General features: G+C 38.5%; 1 protein-coding gene across 4 annotated transcripts in view; it reads left to right on the forward strand.

The window, feature by feature from the left end:
• Positions 1-55: 55 nt before the first annotated feature.
• NKTR (natural killer cell triggering receptor) overlaps positions 56-20,159 on the forward strand; it is a 52,806-nt gene continuing 32,702 nt past the window's right edge. For 2 of the 4 annotated variants that reach the window (XM_038570570.1, XM_038570571.1), the window contains exons 1-2: positions 56-214; positions 411-491. In XM_038570570.1, coding sequence (XP_038426498.1) covers positions 434-491 — 58 coding nt within the window. In that variant the 5' untranslated portion in view covers positions 56-214; positions 411-433. The remainder of the gene's footprint in view (positions 215-410; positions 492-20,159) is intronic. The other 2 variants (XM_038570573.1, XM_038570574.1) reach the window with 1 other exon arrangement.

Below are 20,159 nucleotides of genomic sequence, written 5' to 3' on the forward strand. Positions count from 1 at the left end.
ACGCCCACCTGCGCGCGCACGCTTCGGTTAAACACCCCCTTCAAGGCCGTGCTCTCGCGGTATTTGTCCCGACTCTCGCGGGGTTTAGCGTGGCAAGGGAGGCCGGCCCGGGGGAGGGGGTGGTGGTCCGTTAGTGGCGTTGGGCTCTGGCCGCCGCGGTGGCAGCGCTTTCTCTTCCGCTCTCGGAGAGCTGCTCAGGCTGGAGGCCAACCAGGTGAAGAGCTCGTCCGTATGTGCGTGCGCGCTGCCTGGGGGTCGGGAGGCCCGGGGCTGGGCTGGGGGGGCCCCCCCCGTCTCGGCCTCCCGCGGTGTCGCGACAGGCCGGCGCGAGGAGGCGACCGTGGCGCGGGCTCCGCCCCAGCCCCCGCCCTAGCTCCCGCCCTGACCGCTTTCGTCCCCCTTTCTCCTAGCTCTTGCCGCCGCCTCGGTCGCGATGGGGGCGCAGGACCGGCCGCAGTGCCACTTCGACATCGAGATCAACCGGGAGCCGGGTGAGCGGGAGACTGGGTTCGTGCTGGGGCTTGGACGGTCCCCGGGGGAAGGGGAGGGGTCTGTCCTCGTCGACCCTCCCCCGAGCCTTTTTGGGAGCGGGTAAGCGTCGTCAGCACTACCTTTGCTCCCGAGCGAAAATCGATGGAGAGGAGGGGGGCCCGTATCCACGCCTCGCCTCCTGCTGGGCCCGGGCCTCGCCCTCCGAAGCCCCTCGCCCTGCACCCCCGGGCTGAGTGTCCGTGCCGTGCCTGGCGCCCAGAAAAGGAGTGCAGCCCTTCTCGGACTTTTTCTCTCTCGGTGCCTCAGGGGGCAAACACTCCCAGTTCCTTTTTTTGTTTTGTTTTGTTTTTTCCTCCGTACTGTGAGGCTTGGACCCGTATATTCTGTACTTCCTAATCCTTGGATATCAGTCGGTTAACTCCCACTTCTGTTTTTTCCTTAAGTGTCCTTAGCCAGCACTTCTTGGTTCGTGGGAAAATGACTTAGTGAAAAGTCTTGTGTGATAAATACAGCAAAGTATTCTGTACCAACAAACAGACTTGCAGCACGCATGCACTTAGCATTCTCTGTCTAGGGAATCTAGCCATTCGTTAGTATATATTATTGAAAATAAAATATTTCCTTTTAAAGGGTAGTTCTCATTCTAAGTAGTAGAGCCTGCCCGGTTCCGAACTGTTTCCTTAGAAAAAAATAAAATATTTTTTTCTTCTCTTAGGCTTTTAGAAGTTTTAGCTGGAAACATATGCAGTCTTTGTGCAGCATCTCGTTCAGCAGATTCTTGAGAGCCTGCTCCTGTTCAAAACTCTGGGGATATAGCAATGAATAAAACAAAGGACTTTCTTCCTTGTAATTTGTATTCTGTTGGGGGAAGCAGACCATAAACAAAGGGGGAAACCGCAGTGGCTTGTAGTAGGGGTACTGTTTTAATATGTTGGTCAGAAAAGGCTGTTTTGTGATGACAGCTATGCAGACATCTGAAGAAGATTGAAGCGAGCCATTGTGGGTATCTCTGAGGAGCATTCCTAGCGAAGGAAGTTAGTACAAAAAGGCGCTGAGGAGGGAGTGTGCTTTGGTGTTGGAAGAACTGCCCGAAGCCCAGGGTGGAGTGGAGGAGGGATGAGAGTAGCAGGAAATGGCTCTAGACCATTTGAGGACTTTTGACTCTGAGATACCGAGGTATCGAAGGGGGACGGACGCCTGGGTGGCTCAGTGGTTGAGTGTCTGTCTGCCTTTGGTTCGGGGTGTGATCCTGGAGTTCCGGGATGAGTCCCACATCCGGCTCCTGCGAGCAGTCTGCTTCTCCCTCCGCCTGTGTCTCTGCCTCTCTCTCTCTCATGAATAAATAAATAAAATCTTAAAAAATAAAAAAGATATTGAAGGGTTTTGAGCAAAGTAATGCTGTGATCTTAGAAATATTGTTGCATTCTGTTTTTAATATTTTGAACCTTAGTGAAGCTTAATCCTTACTCTACAGTTGAGTCCATGTTTCTGATAACAGGGCTTATGGGTTTTTTTTTTTAAGAATTAAAAATAGCAGACTCATGAAAAATGTAAACAAAAAAGGTTCTATAGCCATGTAAAGTACTCCTTTCTTAGTACATGTTCATATCCTAGATTTGCAGCTAACCTTTGTTATGAACAATTTTCAGAATACTCTTGCTGAATGTTGAACAAACTTCAATCCCCAGCATTCAAAGTAATTCATTATAATACCATTCCAATAGAAATGACTAGCACTCTTTAAAACACTGAATCATACAAGGAATGCTTATACTGTTTTAGGTTGAACCAGTTGATAATTGGCAATTTCATATGGTTCAGTCTCATAATACTTCTAACACTTTCCAGTATATTATCTAAATGATAATTACCTTGATTTTTACACAACTTTTAAGGATTACTGCAACTGAAGTGAGGTACCTCACTTTGTGGGATTTAACCATTAGTATGTCATTGAGTTCTTAGCCAAGTGATATTCTTGACTTCTTGTATTGCTAGTACTCATTAACATGAGTAGAAAGTAAAAGATTTTTTAGGAATGACCATACTGACCACATTAATGAGAGATCAAGAAGTACTGATAAAAATTGAGTTAAGTACAACACAGTATGTATTCTTTTCCATTACTATCAATGGAAATTTTTTTTTAAGATTTTATTTATTTATTCATCAGAGAGAGAGAGAGAGAGAGGCAGAGACACAGGCAGAGGGAGAAGCAGGCTCCATGCAGAGAGCCCAGTGTGGGACTCGATCCTGGGTCTACAGGATCACGCTCTGGGCTGGAGGCAATGCTAAACCGCTGAGCCACCCGGCTGCCCCCAATGGAAATTTGTATGTTTTATAGCAAGTTATCTAGGCTTTTGAATTATAAAATGAGTGTAAGTACATATTAGAAGGGGAAGAGTCTTTATACATGACTTTTTCTCTGTGAATACGATTAATTGGTTCCTATTTGAAATAATTCCAGGACTATACTTTGGAATTTTTCTCAGAAGGTTTTTTTACTAAGATTTTCATTTCTTTAATAATTGCAGAATTGTTCACGTTCTGATGAGTTTATCCATGGGATTTGTAGTGATAGCTCCTCTTTCATTCCTGATACTGATAATCTGTGCCGTTTGTCATTTTTCCTTGGTTTATCATTATATTTATTATCGTGTCAAAATTTTGGTTTTGTTGATTTTTTCCCCCCTATTCCAGTTTTAATGATTTCTGCCCTTTATTTCCTTTCTGATGCTCACTTTGGCTTACTTTGCTCTTTTTCTAGTTTCTTTAAGTGGAAATTTGGATTGTTGACTTGAGACCCTTTTCCAAGATAAGGATTTAGTGCTATAAATTTCTCTTTAATGAAGGACCCCACAAATTTTGACAGATTGCTCATTTTCTTTCAGTTTGAAAAATCTTTTTTTTTTTTTTTTTAAAGATTGTATTTATTTACTCTTGAAAGACACACACACACACAGAGAGGCAGAGACACAGGCAGAGGGAGAAGCAGGCTTCCATTTGCAGAGCCGGATGTGGGACTTGATCCCAGGACCCCAGTATCATGCCTTGAGCCAAAGGCAGACACTCAGCTGCCGAGCCACCAGGTGACCCATCAGTTCGAAATATTTTCTAACGTCCCTTGAGGCTTAGTCTTTGGTTCATGAATTATTGAGAAATGTTTTAATTTCTAAGTACTTGGATATTTGCAGTTGTCTTTCTGTTAATGATTTCTACTTTAATTCCATTGTGGTCAAAGAACATACTTTGTATGATCTCAGTTCTAAAATTAAGGTTTGGTATGTTCTATTTTAGTGAATTTCCCATGTACACTTGAAAAGAATGTATATTCTGCTGCTTGTGTGTAGAGTGTTCTATAAATGTCAATTTGAGTCAGCTGGCTAATAGTATTGTTCTTCTATATCCTGGCTGATTTTCTGTCTCCTTGTTCAATTGTTTACCAAGGAAGGAGTATTGAAGTCTCCATCGATAATTGTGGATTTATTTCTTCTTTTTTCAGTTCTATTAGTTTTTACTTTGAGGCACTGTTGTTAGGTGGATGCATGCACATTTAGGATTGTTATGAATTGACCCTTTTATCATTATGTAATGACCTTTGTTATTCCTGGTAATTTTTCTTGCTTTGAAGCCTACTTTGGTATAAACACCACTGATTCATTTTTTGTTAGTGTTTATGTGATATGTCATTTTTCTATCCTTTTATTTTTAACTTATATTTAAGGTGGGTTTCTTGGGGTGCCTGGCTAGCTCGGTTGGTGGAACATGTGGCTCTTGGTCTTAGGATTGTGAGTTCAAGTCTCATGTTGGATGTAGAGATTACTTAAAAAAATATGTGGGGCACGTGGGTGGCTCAATCAGTTGGGTATCTGACTCTTGATTTCACCTAAGGTCATGATCTCAGGGTTGTGAGCTTAAGCTCTGTGTGGGGTTCTGCACTCTGTTTGGAGCCTGCTTGGGATTCTCTGTCTCCCTCTCCCCCGAAAACTAAATAAAGTGGGTTTTTTTTTATAGATAGTTAATCAGTGGATCTTGTTTTTTTAACCCATTGTCACAATCTGTTTCTTAATCAGTATATTTAGACTATTTACACTTAATGCAATTGTTTGAATTTGTCTAATATTTGTTTTGCTTCCTCTGTTTTCTTGCATTTTAGACTATTTGAATATTTGTAGTATTTTAAATTTTTTTATTTTTTGATGATCCTCTTTTTTTTTTTTTTAAGGTTTTTTATTTATTTTATTTATTCATGAGAGACACACAGGCAGAGGGAGAAGCAGGCTCCCTGCAGGGAGCCTGATGTGGGACTTGATCCTGGAACCCTAGGATCGCACCCTGGGCCAAAGACAGGTACTAAACCGCTGAGCCACCCAGGCATCCCCTCTCTATAGTTTTTTAAGTGGTTACTCTAGAGATTACAATATATATATTTGGCTTTTCATGGTGTATTTAGAATTAATAATTTACCATTTCAGGTGAAGTGTCGAAACCATCCCACTATATAATATTCCTTTACCTCTCACCTTATGTTGTATTGATTACATCTACAAACATTGAAAGTCTTTGCTTTCAAACATCACACTTAGCAGCCTGAAAGAAAAATAGTCTCATTATTTATTCACATGTTTATTACATTTCTGTTGCTATTTGTTCATTCCTGAAGTCTCAGGTTTGAGACTGGTCAGTTGGTTTCTGATAAGAAATCCGGAGTCATTCAAATTGTTGTTGCCCATATGTAATGTGTTCTGTTCTTGTCTGACTGCTTTTGAGATGTTTACTTTGTCTTTAGATTTCAGCAGTTTTATTGTGATGTGTCCGGGTGTGAATTTCTTTGGTTTATTCTCTTTGGGGTTTAATAATCTTGAATCTCTGTCTTTAGCCAAATTTAAGACCTCTTCAGCTACTGTTTCTTCAAATAGGTTTTTTGTCCAACACTCTTTTTCCTCTCTTTTTGGGACTTTGATGACACAAATATCAGACCTTTTGACATTACCTCACAAGTCTGAGGCTTTGTTCAATTTTTTTTTTCAGGTTTTCTGTTTTTCACATTGGATAATTTCTATTAAGTCTTCAAGTTCATTGACTTTTTCCCTCTGTCATCTCCATTGTACTGTTGAACCTACCTAGTGAATTTTTAATTTTGACCATGGTATTTTGTTTTGTTTTGTTTTAAAATTTCCTTGTGGCTTTGCTTGAGATTTTCTGTTTTTCCATTCATTTTAAGAGTATTTGTACTTAACGTAATATGATTATAATAGCTGCTTAAAAGTCTTTGCCTAACACATTTCCAGCATCTGTATTATCACAGAGTTGCTGTTTTTGTCTTTTCCCTTGTGGAGTATGAGATTTTTTGTCATTCTTTAAATGTTGATAAATGTTGAATCATATCCTGGACATTTTGTGTATTTTGTTACATGACTGGGTCAAGTTTAAATCCTATGGAGAATGTTCACTGTTGGTGATGATGCTGCTGCTGATGATAATGATATCATTGTAGCAGGCAGTCAGCCTGGTTAGGTGCAGCTGGAACTACCTTGTGCTGTTTAGAATCCGATCCACATATGTATAAGCCCATCCACACATGGACGAGCTCTGGAGTTCATACTTCATGAGATTGTTTTCTTTTTTTTTTTTTTTAATATTTTATTTATTTATTCATGAGAGACACAGACACAAGCAGAGGGAGAAGCAGGCTCCATGCAGGGAGCCCGATGTGGGACCCGATCCTGGTACTCCAGGATCACGACCTGAGCCAAAGGCAAATGCTCAACCACTGAGCCACCCAGGTGCCTATGACATTGTTTTCTTGAGGAAGCTTCCTCTTCTTGAAGATTTCCCCCAATACATTCTGGCCCTTAGGGACTCCCTTTTTTTTTTTTTTTTTTTTTTGTCATCTGGCCAGAAAGCCAGGGTTTTAGTTTCCTCACTCTGCCATGTGCTTCTTAATAACTATGTCTGTCTCTGAGGCCAAGTGGCAAGAGAATAGAGTGTAAAAGAGCAGCAGGGATTCTTCTTGTGCTGTAGGGAGCACAATTTCTCTAGTCAGAAAGATTCTTTGCCTCCTTAGAAGTTTTACATGCTTGCCTGGTTACCCTTGCTCTTGCTGCCATCTGTGGAATTGCCTAGAAGCTAGAATGAGAGAGAATGGAAAAACAGAAAGAAAATGAGATTTTCCTCATTAACTATAATCTGTAGGGGTCCCTAGAAATAGAGGGCTTTCCTCAGAGCTCTTTCTGTAACCAGAATGCAGTTCTGGGTTTCAGATTGCTTTTGATTCCAATCCCTGAGATAATTGGTAATTCATTACCAATTAAGTGGGCTTTTTTCAGTCCTTAGATAATTTTTTCCATGCTTTCTGTCAAAGATTTCTTAGTTGCATTCAGTGAGGATAGGGTGGAGTATATTATTCCACCTTGACTAAGCCTAGAATTCCTTATAAATTTCTAAAGATAGGAACCTGCAGAAATTAGCCAGTCATTTTTAATGATCTCTACAAATAAGTTTGTGTTTTTGAATGCATTAGCTTTTTGTATGAAATGTAATAACCCACTTTGGAAGTGTGTGTATGAAATCCTCATTGACAACTTCATTTTTCCGCCAGACTCCCCCTTCTCTGATTAAATGTTAGTTCCCTGGAGTTAGTGAGAACCTCCCAGGGCAGGCATGAAATGGTAATCTTTGTTTTTCCCTCCTTTGGTGCCTCAAGAGCTTGCCTTTTCTTTGCCTTATCATTGCCTTATCATTCAGATTGTTGTACTAAGAAATTGGAGCCCAAGGAACCAGGTTTTAGATATCTACCAGTAAAATGATTTAACATTGGTTAGTCAAGAATGGCCATTAGGGTTTTTTTTGTTTGTTTGTTTAGTACATGTCTGGGAGTTACCAGTAAGTTGGGTGAGGGCCATAATTTGCCTTTGTCAAACCTTGTTACCAGGGTACACCAAAAGTCACATTTTGCTATACATAGACTAGAAACCAAGCACGTCCACACATAAGAAACAGCTAGTTCCCTAAGTTTGATAAAGTCGCCATTCTGGTTTTTTCAGTGCTCTGAAGCACTTTTTATGTGAAAGATTCTTTTTCTTGATAATTGTCATGCAAATGTGTGTCAGGCACTAGAATGCTCTAAACTTGTTGCTAGACTTGGGACTCTTTTGGTGGACCCAGTCTCAGGTTCTATACTATTGGATGACCCTCCAGATTCATTTGTCCTGTTGATGCAAGGGTGTGGCAAGGGTGTGGAATATCTGCAAATATTTTTATCAGGTCTGTAAATCACTAATTCTGAACATCACTAATTTTCCAGTAAAATCCCATTTCCAACATTTATGTTGCTAATTATAGAGCCTCCGGTAATGAGAGAGAAAGACAGCCAGAGTATTTTTAGTAGCCACCTCTGAGGTGTGGCTTTTGATGATCACTTTTGGATGGTATTTCTTTCTGGTTAAGATATAATTTGAAAACTCATGATTCCTTTATATCAGAATGTTTATGTAAGGTGTTTTAAAGTAAATTATAGTTATAAATATACTAAATTATAATAGTAAAATGGTGTAGGCCTTTTGTTTTCAAATTGCAAGATGGCTTTCATGAGGCTCCCGGGTGTCAAACACCCATTTGTTCACTTGCATTCTGTCAATATGCAGTGGTTTTCCACAGGTTACAGGACGTTTGATGACACAACAGATACAATGCAGGAACAAGCAAGATAACTTGTCTTCTGCTACAGCAGACATTAGTGAGATTTGCAAAAATGTAAAGTGATGACACATTATAACCTCTTGTTCATTTTTGAAAATAAAATTACTAAAAATATTTGTGTTATTAACATGAGTTTATTTTATGAAAATTGATTGTCTTAAAATTTCTCCATTTCAATTTCTAATGTGCTAAATATCAATAGATACATCCCATATAAAAAATCTTTAAGATCTTCAGTAATTGCTGAGACTGTAGAAGTGTTCTGAGACCAAAGTTTGAGAACTGCTATTCTAGACACATGTTTCACAGAATGCAAGCACTGGGGTTTATCTACAGAGATTTTGAACTTTTTGTGTGGATATTATTTCATATTTATATGAAGCTGAAAAATAAAATTAGTAAAAATCACCCATCTATCCTTTACACAGAATCACCTATTTACATTTTATACCATTGCTCTCTCTTTTTCTCTCTGCACATGCAGTTTTTTCTGAAACATATGAGGGTAAGTTACCCACTTATGGCTCTTTACTCTTAAATACTTCAGTGTATTTTATTTAGCATATTAAGAATAGAGATATTTCTTACATAACCACAATGTAGTTACCAATTTATAAATTTACTTTGATGTGATACTTTAATCTACCATCTCTGTATTCCTTCTATTTTTGTGATTGGGCCTAGAAAGTCAATTATGCATTCTTTCTCTTCTAGTACAAAATCTAGTCTAGCATCAGATATTTCATTCTGTTGCAAATTTCACTTTATCCTCCAGTTTTACAGGGTTTTTTGATTTTTTTTCTTTTTTGATGTCTTTTATGACACTGTTATTTTAGAGGAATACAGTGCCCTTCCTCCTTTTTAAGTAGAACCTTAGTTTTTGTATCTGTCAGAGGCTTGAAGTTTGTTTTCAAAAGTGATAACCAGGGTATTTTTTTTAGAGGAATGTTTGACTTTGGAATTTTTTCTTAATGTGGACTTTTGAGCAGTATAAAACCCTGGCAATTCATCAAAATAGGTAGAAATGGGTATATAGTTGAAATTAGTGTTTTTACTTTATTGCTTAAGATTCACATGGATCCAAGAAACTGAATTGAAAAGTCACTGCTTGGGACTTTGGGCAAGCCACTTGACCTTTTTGTAGGAAGGAAATACTATCAGTTATGTCTTAATGTGGCTCTAAAGATAGCACAGCAAAATTTGCTTATATTCAAAATTACCCTCTTTTTTTTTCTTTTTTATTTTTTTTGAAAATTTTTTATTGGAGTTCGATTTGCCAACATATAACACCCAGTGCTCATCCTGTCAAGTGCCCCCCTCAGTATCCCAAAATTACCCTTTAAACCTTAGATTCCTCACACTCAATTGAGAGTGCGGCACGTGGGGATCTGATAATACACTGAGGGAACAGGAGAAATGCATCTGCCACCTCAACCTCCTCCCCTGGTCCTAAACTTGTGAATATAGTGACTGGATGCAGTGGTTTGCACTATTTAGATTATTTCTTCCCTTTTTATATACTCAGAAATTAAATAGGACTCCAGTCCTATTTAATACATGTATAGTAAGGTTGTAGGGAAGTCTATATATAGTAAGGTTGTAGGGAAGAATAATAATACAACTGGCTATATTACAGATTGTGTTTTTGTAACATGAATTTAAGGAGCACGGTGGTTCTTCTCTTCTTCTCCTTCTTCTAATTTTTTAAGATTTTATTTATTCATGAGAGACACACAGAGAGAAGCAGAGAGACACGGGCAGAGGGAGAAGCAGGCTCCTCTCAGAGAGCTTGATGCAGGATTCGATTCCCAGACCCCGGGATCATGCCCTGAGCCGAAGGCAGACACTCAACCACTGAGCCACCCAGGCATCCCAAGGAGCACAGTTCTAATTAGCAGACTACTGTTTGTGTTGTAACAATCACATAACAAGGTAGGAGCTAGTTGTATATGAAGCAAGGGCAGTTGAGCGTCACCACTATTCTGTTATTCTTGTCTGTCCTAACTAATCTGAAAAACCGCAAGAAGGATTATGCTAGTGATAGTGCTAGGAAAAGGAGACAAGTAGGATGTGTTCAGTTGTAGGATTTCCACAGTGATGTTGAATTTTTATGATATACTCTTAGAGCTAAAAACGTGCTTTATTAGTGATACTCCTAACAAAAATTATTCTTACTGCAACCTTAAATTCCCTTGTTCCCAAACTCCCATTTTCCCATAGAAATAATTGTTTTTATATGTCATTTTTGATAATGCAGTTTCTTTAAATTCTTTCATGCTATTGGCAGAACAGACTATTATTTGTAAAAAACCTAACACAGTATCTGACATAAATTTTTTTGTAAGTTGCTTTAAATATTGTACGTTCATGAGCATGGGCACTGAGTCAAGTACGGGGCTTTCATATTGAGGTATTTAAGATAGGCCTCAAAGATTAGACCTTTTTGTTCACATTTTAGGAAAAAGCCTTCTTTCAGGTTTCTAAGCAAGAGGGCTTGGTGCAGTTTCTTTCCCCTTTTTTCCTTTATTCACTTATGTTTTTAGAAATTGGGCCTGAAGGGATGTCTGGGTGGCTCAGTGGTTGAGCGTCTTCCTTTGGCTCAGGGAGTGATCCCAGGGTCCAGGGATCAAGTCCTACATCAGGCTTCCTGTGAGGAGCCTGCTTCTCCCTCTGCCTGTGTCTTTGCCTCTCTCTGTGTGTGTTTCCATGAATAAATAAATAAAATCTTGGGCAACCTGGGTGGCTCAGTGGTTTAGCGCCACCTTCAGTCCAGGGCGTGATTCTGGAGACCCAGGATCCAGTCCCATGTCGGGCTCCCTGTTTGGAGGGCTTCTCTCTCTGCCTGTGTCTATGCCTCTCTGTGTCACTCATGAATAAATAAATAAAATCTTAAAAAATAAATAAAAAAAAAGAAAGAAAGCAAGAAATTGGACCTGAAGCATCCCAGTAACACCAGGCCTGATTGGATGGTTTTGAAGGCAGAAACATGGATTTTTATGGGGACTTTGAGAGGAGAAAGTTGACTCCATAGCACCTTCCTTTCCCTACCCTTTCTCTTCCTCAAAACTCCAAGTGAAATATACAATTATTTTTTTTTTTAATTTATTTATTTATTTTTTATTTATTTATGATAGTCACACAGAGATAGAGAAAGAGGCAGAGACATAGGCAGAGGGAGAAGCAGGCTCCATGCACCGGAAGCCCGACGTGGGATTCGATCCCAGGTCTCCAGGTTCGCGCCCTGGGCCAAAGGCAGGCGCTAAACCGCTGCGCCACCCAGGGATCCCCGAAATATACAATTATTTTTTCCACCTTTCTACTTTTAACTTAATATGGCTGTTCCTTGTCTGACTCCTGCCTCCTATCTGCACCCCCACATTGAATCTCTGTGCTTTTCTATTATTTTTCTACTTTTGTTGGTATTCATCTGTCATTGTTGTTGCCAAGGGAATTCTGACATTAGTGGTATGAGCTAGCTGTCCAGTACGATTCCTTACAGTTCTGTTTTGCACATCGTGTACCTAGTCTTAAAGAAAGCTTCCCAGAGTATATATTGCAACCTGAATCCTTGGTAGAACATAGCACTTACAAGATGGTCAGGTGTTCGGTAAACACTTTTCTTACTGAGAATAAAAGCAGATGGAAACTAAAAAGATTTCTTTAAATAGGCAGAAAAAAGTTCAGGCTACAAAAGGGCAGGACTTGAGTGACTGGCAAAGTTATCTAGAACTGAGGTAATGTTTTTTTAGAATTATCTCAGAAATTGCATTCAAAACCCCTAGATGTGAATGCCTTACTGTAAGCCTTGCTATAGTAGTCCCCTATTTTAGTTTCATTGTATTCCAAGAGATTGTGTCTTAAGCAGATTGCTATAGAGTGAAATCTGAATTCTGTGTCCATTCCTTAGACTTGTACAAATCAGTGAAGCCTTATTCTTAGGTGATTTGTGTGAGAAGAGGGGCTGAGGGGATCCCTGGGTGGCTCAGCGGTTTAGCGCTGCCCTTGCCCTGGGGCGTGATCCTGGAGTCCCCGGATCGAGTCCCACATTGGGCTCCTGGCATAGAGCCTGCTTCTCCCTCTGCCTGTGTCTTTGCCTCTCCCTCTCTGTGTGTGTGTGTCTATCACGAATAAATAAATAAATCTTAAAAAAATAAATAAATAAAAGTTAAACCTGCCTTATAATCCTGCTGTGCAGAGATAATCACAACTAATTTTCTCTGAACATTTTATCTTAATTCTATATACTGGTTCATACACAATTTTTAAAAATAGTATATGCTACATGCTATCCTGATGCTGCCTTTTCCATTAAATAGCACGTTCTTGATTTTTTCCCATTTCAATAAATTGAGCTTTAATGTAATTAGATTGATTATATAGTTTACTGTCATATGAAAGTATCTGTGTTTGTTAGAATATATAAAGGTGATGGTTGCTAAACATAAAGGCTAAATAATGGAAACAAATTTAAGACACAAGTTTTCTCTGACTTGGCTCTCAGAGTCAGCAGATGTCTAGGACCCAGGCTTTGTCTTGTTAATAACTGTCAAAGGGTGGTTGAAGCTCTTAACAGAAGTTTTCAAGTTGGATAAATACAGATAAAATAATGGGATTAGAAGAAATATTTTGCAACCCTCAGTATGATTGATTCAGCAAAGGATCATCAGTAGCCAAACCATTAGTGAAAAGTTTTTATAGAACATGGTATGAACTTAAAAATCAAAATATCATTCCTCTATTAATGTAAAAGTAAGGAGAAATACTTTTACAGCTGAGAATCTAGCTAACACTTAAAACAGACCAAGGGGGATCCCTGGGTGGCTCAGCGGTTTAGCACCTGCCTTCGGCCCAGGGCGTGATCCTGGAGTCCTGGGATCGAGTCCCACATCAGGCTCCCTGTATGGAGCCTGCTTCTCCCTCTGCCTGTGTGTCTGTCTGCCTGCCTGCCTGCCTGTCTGTCTCTCTCTGTCTCTCATGAATAAATAAAATCTTAAAAAAAAAAAAGAAAAGACCCAAGGCACAACAACCAAATCAGTGCATAATCTGTGGTTAGATTCCAGGATTTGAAAAAGTATAGGTCAGTCAGCCTCTGACTCTTGGTTTAAGCTCAGGTCATGAGGTCAGGGTCAGGAGATCAAGCCCCATGTTAGGCTCCGTGCTCAGCAGGGAATTGGCTTGGGATTCTCTCTCCCCCTTTGCCCCTCCCACCGTGTATACTCTCTTCCCCTCCTCTCTCTCAAATAAATTTTAAAAAAATGAAAAGAGTATAAAGGCATTGTGGAACCAGTTGGGTAAATTTGAATATGGACTATGTATTAGACTGGTGTTAATCACTATTAACATGGTGTGGTAATTGTATTGGGATTAGGTAGGGGGAATATCTTTGTCCTTTAGGAGTATATACAGAATATACTGTACTTGTCCCTTTAAATGACATTAGTGCCGTACTAATGTTCTACCATTAAACGTAATGCTGGCTATTGATTTGAAGGATGTCTGAGAATTTTTGTGTTTATGTTAAGGGATGAATGTTAATTAACTTCATTAAGTGGTCTTTTGATTTTCCTAAGAGTTCTTCCTTCACTTCAAAAAATTAACAGATTTCCTAATATTTATTTTTTAAAGATTTTATGTATTTATTTTAGAATGTGTGTGTATGTGCTTACAGGGGAACTGGCAGAGGAGGAGGGAGAGGTAGAGATAATATGAAGCAGACTCCAGTGAGCCAAATAGGGGCTAGATCTCATGACCCTGAAATCGTGAGATCAGTTGCTAGCCAACTGAGCCACCCAGGTGCCCCAGATTTCCTAATATTTAATTGTATCTTTAAAAAACTGAGATTTGGGGGATCCCTGGGTGGCATAGCGGTTTGGCGCCTGCCTTTGGCCCAGGGCGCGATCCTGGAGACCCAGGATCGAGTCCCGCGTTGGGCTCCCGGTGCATGGAGCCTGCTTCTCCCTCTCTCTCTCTCTCTCTCTCTCTCTCTCTCTCTCTCTCTCTGTGTGACTATCATAAATAAATTTTTAAAAAAATTTAAAAAAATAAATAAATAAAAAACCGAGATTTATCTATAGGGTTTTGTTGTTTTTTTGTTTTGTTTAAGATTTTATTCATGGTCGCCTGGGTGGCTCAGTGGTTGAGCATCTGCCTTCAGCTCAGGATGTGATCGAGGATTTTGGGATCCAGTCCTACATCGGATCGGGCTCCTGCGTGGAGCCTGCTTCTCCCTTTGCTCTGTGTCTCTCGTGAATAAATAAATAAAATCTTTTTTTTTTAATTTCCTTTTTTTTTTTTTTATTCAAGAGAGAGAGAGAGAGAGAGGCAGAGACACAGGCAGAGGGAGAAGCAGGCTCCATGCAGGGAGCCCGACGTGGGATTCGATCCCGGGTCTCCAGGATCAGGCCCTGGGTTGAAGGCAGCGCTAAACTGCTGAGCCACCCAGGCTGCCCGTTATTTGTATTTTCTTGCTATTTGCTTTTCTTTGTTTTATATCTTTTTATTATGTGTTGCTCCACTACAGTGGTTTGAAAGATGTATAATATGTTTTTAGCTCTACAGGTGAATTACATGTTTAAGTATTCCTAAACTATATTTCCTCTACCTGTTGACTCCCACTATGAAATACCAGGAAGCAGACTTTTTCTAACCAGCTCAACCCCTTCTTGTTGGTTTTAATGTTACTGTGATATATTCATTAAGTGAATAAAGCAGAGTACAGTAGTGTACATAACATGCTACCTATGTTTGTTTGTTTGTTTGTTTTTTAACCAAGGAACTGCTTATTTAGAATTGAGATATGGGACGCCTGGGTGGCTCAGCAGTTGAGCGTCTGCCTTTGGCTCAGGTCATGATCCCGGGATTGAGTCCCATATCAGGCTCCCTACAAGAAGCCTGCTTCTCCCTCTGCCTATGTCTCTGCCTCTCTCTGTGTGTCTCTTATGAATGAATAAATAAAATCTTTAAAAAAATAAAAAATAAATTTAAAAAATTGAGATATAATTGACATATAACAACTTCTAGTTTCAGGTATACAGCATAATGATTTGGTATATGTGTTTATATTGCAAAGTGATGACTGCAAAGTCTTGTTAATATCCATCACTACACAGAGTTAAAATTTTTTTTCTTGTGATAACTTGAATTAAAATTTTTTCCTTGTAATAAGTTTTAAGATCGGGACATCTGAGTGGCTCAGTGATTGGGTGTCTGCCTTTAGCTCAGGGTGTGATTCTGGGGTCCTGGGATTAAGTCCTACATCAGGCTCCCCACAGGGAGCCTGCTTCTCCCTCTGCCTGCTTCTCCCTCTGCCTGTGTCTCTGCCTCTCTCTGTGTCTCTAATGAATAAATAAATAAAATCTTAAAAAAAAAAAAAAACAACTTTTAAGATCTACTCTCTTAGCGAACTTATGCTATCTTTTTTAAACAAGAAAAATAAGACTATGTCAGTATTTGCCTGTTTGGGGATGCCTGGGTGGCTCAGTGGTTGAGCACCTGGCTTCGGCTCAGGGTAAGATCCCAGGGATCTGGGATTGAGTCTCACATCCAGCTCCCTGGAGGAGCCTGCTTCTCCCTCTGTGTCTCTGCCTCTCTCTGTGTGTCTCGAATGAATGAATGAATGAATGAATGAATGAATGAATGAATGAATGAATGAAGCTTTTTAAAAAATATTTGCCTGTGTGTATGAAAAGACACTGGAAGCATACATATGAAATTAATGAAAGTGATTACCTGTTGACAGAAGTGGGAATAAGACTACTTATTTACTTTTTTCCACTGTTGAATTTTTGAATCATGAAAACGTTGCCTATTCAAAAGAAAAAGAACATTTTTAGAAGGTTCCTGAAAATAATTTTAAAAATTACCAATACATACTCTATTTCTCAATAGCTGTTAACATTTATTTTTTATTTTGTAACCATGGTTACCATAGTTATTTAGGTTTAATTCTGTGTTGTAATAGATTTAGTATGCTCAATGCCACTCTTTTCCTACTAGCCTTTTCTCATTAGTCCTTTGAGTAATATCTCAGGCTTATATTTCAACTAGATTTTTGGGGATGAAATCTGATTATTACATTTCCTTTGCTATATATGGAATTCTTTGTTCACAGCATGTTAGTCCCTTTATGATGGTAGACAGCTGCTGTCTCCAGTTTCTCATGTAGAGTGTCAGAAGTCTGCTTAATTTCTTTTTCCCTGTAGGTGACATGATTTTATTGCTTGGATGCTAGAAGGATTCTTTTCCGTTATACCTTTGAAAATAGCTCTTATTAAGCTATGTCATGATGTTATGCCACTTGTTATACTTTTCCTGTTATATAATGAATACTTTTTATCTGTGTAACTAGGTATGTCTTCATTTATATTTTGTTAATCTTTGTCTTTATCTGAGTATTTATTGCATACTTATTCTGTACCAGACATGATATAAGTCAGTGGGGATAAGGTAGTGAGTAAAACAGACATGGTCCCTATCCCTCTGCCCTCACACTCATCAGTTAGGCCTAGGATGGATATAAGTGCGTTTTGTTCATACCACTGGTGGCTCATCACATTGGTTAAGAATTTGTATCTGTCATTCCCAGCTAAGCTGTCAGCTCCCCAAAACAAGCACTGTCTTACATACAGTTGCACAACCTGACTCATGAGGAGGATCTCAGCTAAATGGGCAAGTGCCCTGATTTTGTAGAAACGGTGCACCCATTCCTTAATTTTCTCTTAGATTTTGCTCTCTGCCTACTGACTATGATGTGTTCATACCTTTGTTCTTATCCTCATTCCTTACTTGTAATGGTATATGTGATGTTCTTTACCCTGTGTAGAATGCCATTTCCTAAATTTTTTGTCTCAAACAGTGCTTACTTTTCCAACTACTGTATCTTTTTTGTCCATGAATAATGTCTCCTTTTCCACTACTGTACCTGTAATTCCAGTGCAGCTGTTTCTGAGAACAAGAAATAATAATAAAGATGATGTTCAATTTTATCCAGATTCTGAGTACTTGCTGATTTTATTCCTGCCACCTAGTGGCCAGATCAGGATTACAACATGATGTAAGTAGGTCTTGGCTTTTACTGTCTGTAGCCAGTATTTAAAAATGTGTTGATATTACCTGAGTAAACTCAGTATTGTTCCCCTGTCTTGGCTATTTTTAAGGATCTGCATGTTGGAATGTTAGGACTAAAGTCAGAAGCCATTCCTGCTCATCATTTTTGTTCTTAATCATATTTTTTGCCCTAAATGCTTACACAAAAGTTTCAGATTTTAGTTTTACATTTATAGAGCAGTGTATTTATTGGCATAGTGGTAGTTCGTTGGAAGAAATCGTAGTATATATAAAAGATAATATTATTGACAATAATGACTAATAAAGATTACTAAATCCCACTAAAGTAAAGTAGTGTTAACAGTATTCCTGAGATCTTATTCATTCGAAAGCAGCACCAGTTTCCAAAGAGGCATTGGCAGAGCATGTTAACTTATTACAGGAGACAGTAAACCATAGGCATTTTTACTATTGGGAAATGGGGTCATTTTTTTCATTAGTTTGGGAGCTAGAGAATCTTCTCTTCAACACATTTATTCTGTCTTTTCCTTAAGTAGCTGTAGTTTACATTTTTCTTTTCAGTATGTTTTATAATCACAGTTAATGCCACTTTCACTTGAAAATAAGCAAACTACTGAGCTACACTGACTTATTTTTTCTTTAAAGACCATATACATCAGAATATTTTCTATTTTGATTTTCAAAAAAGTATGTTTTCTATAAGAGTGCAATTCAATTGAAAAAAATTTGTTGAAAACCTGCCTATCTTGCTAATGACTTGGTTCAAGTTAATATTTGCTGGTGTGTATTCTATAGTGTTCAGATTAAGCTTTTTTTTTTTTAATTCAGTTTGGAGGGAGTTAATACTAGTATGCCTCTTTGTAGGTAGAAATCATCTAATCATCTTCTTGTGTTTTCCTTTTTTCTGATAGAACACTTTAGCTTTGCCTTTTGTTTCTAGACTCTTCAAATTGAACATATGCTGGCATTTTAAATTAAGACAGTCTCAACCAGTATCTGAATGTCCATAGCCTTTCTCATGTCTTACAAGCCCAATTCGGTCCATCTGTTCTTTCTATGGATTTTTAGGTTATTTTTCTGTTTTGGGCAGTGTTTTTAACCTTGCACCAAGGTATTGAAGCCAAAACATTTGGTTTTCTGTTTTTTTCTTTACTCTTAACAACATAATGCCCTAAAGCACACAACACCTCTGTTCTAAACCCTGCTCCATGGGATTGAGAAGTCAATAGATTTTTTTTTTTCTTCACCAAGTTAGAGAATAAGATACTGGAGGTGAGTGTTTTTTTTTAAAAAACATCATTGTGTGGTATCCCTCTCTGATTATTAGACCTGGAAATATAATCACATTTAACTGTTTTCACATGTGTTATACCACTAAGCAGGTTCATAATTCCTAATCATCTACAAAGAAGAAACTATAAACATTTGAAACTTTTACTGGCTTTCTTTTAGAGGCATTAAATGTTTTGAAAAAAAAAAAAAAAGAAACTTGATATTGAAGTTACTATGGTCGTAAAAAGGCTAAATTTTTTATTGTTTTGATTATATCTTTTATCCTGAAAAGTAACCGTTTTACAGGGGCCCTAAATATCTAAATATGTTCTAGTCTGCAAAATTAGAGGACTTTGAATTTGACACCGACCTAGCCAGCCATTTCCCAGAGACTTAGGAAGGTTGATGAAAGTACTTTTCCAAATAAATACAGAGTGGTTATATTACTGATATTACATGCATTTTTTAAAATTCTCATTTCCTGGGGTGCCTGGATTGCTCTTTCGGTTGGATGTCCGACTCTTCATTTCAGTTCAAGTCATGATCTCATGGGTTGCCTGCACTGGGCTCTACGCTCTGCTTGAGATTCACTCCCTCTCCTTCTGTTGCACCCTGTGGCCTCCCCGCCCCCCCCCACCCCCCCGCATGTGTGTACCCCACCCAGTAAAATAAATAAAATTTTTGAAATTTGAATTTCATATCCTTCTTCATTCCTTTAGATATAAAGATCAGCTAAAACATTTTGAAATTGCTTTAAAATTTGGCTCCATTGAAGCTATAGACAATGTTGACCCAGGAGAGTCTTATACCATTATTCTACTTTTAATCCCTTAAGGATGTCTGTTATGTAGTAGCTTTGTAGCTTTGTTTTGTACTCAGGAACTGACTCACATGACCAAGAATAAATTCAATTCTTAGCAATAGAGAGTAAGTCAAGTCAATTTGTGTCTGTGCTGAAAGTGACTTAGATTTGGTACTCTTAATTTTAATTTATAAGTTCCTTTGAGTAAATAAAAATGTTCATTCATAATGGAAAAGATTCTGTAGAATAAAGGGAAAGAGGACTCAGGGAAGTGATTGTAAATCAAAATATTATTTTTTACTTTATTGAGAGCCTTTCATGAGGTCTGCAGAGTCAAAACTACTTTTGTGATAATACAATTTGCTTGTTGTGCTCCTATTCACAAGTCAAGTTTTCCAGAGATTACACAATATGTAATGATGTTGCCACACTGAAAGTTCTGGAATGTATGCTTTTTATATTCTTGTGTTTTTAAAAATTTTTGAGTTTTAATGTATAACATAGTACATAGCTATAGATTTAACCTACATTGTAAAAGCTCAATAATTTTTAAGAGTTGGAAGGAGTCTTGAGACCAAAAAGTTGGTGAGGCACTTTTTTGTAGCGTAGTTCGATCACATGTGTGGGCTTACTCCTTATCATCTTCTGTGTATTGTATGTTTTTGTCTGTTTTGTGTGGTTTTGGTATTTTTAGGAACCATAACCTATTCTCTATGCTCTCTCAGGGAATAGAATGTGTTTTAATTGGAGGTGACAATTCAGGAGGTTGGCTCTAAATAGTTCTTGCATAGAGGTAGAAAGCAGAAAGCTAGATATAGAAGACCAG

Source organism: Canis lupus, chromosome 23 (assembly GCF_011100685.1).
Source record: "Canis lupus familiaris isolate Mischka breed German Shepherd chromosome 23, alternate assembly UU_Cfam_GSD_1.0, whole genome shotgun sequence".
Lineage (NCBI taxonomy): Eukaryota > Metazoa > Chordata > Mammalia > Carnivora > Canidae > Canis > Canis lupus.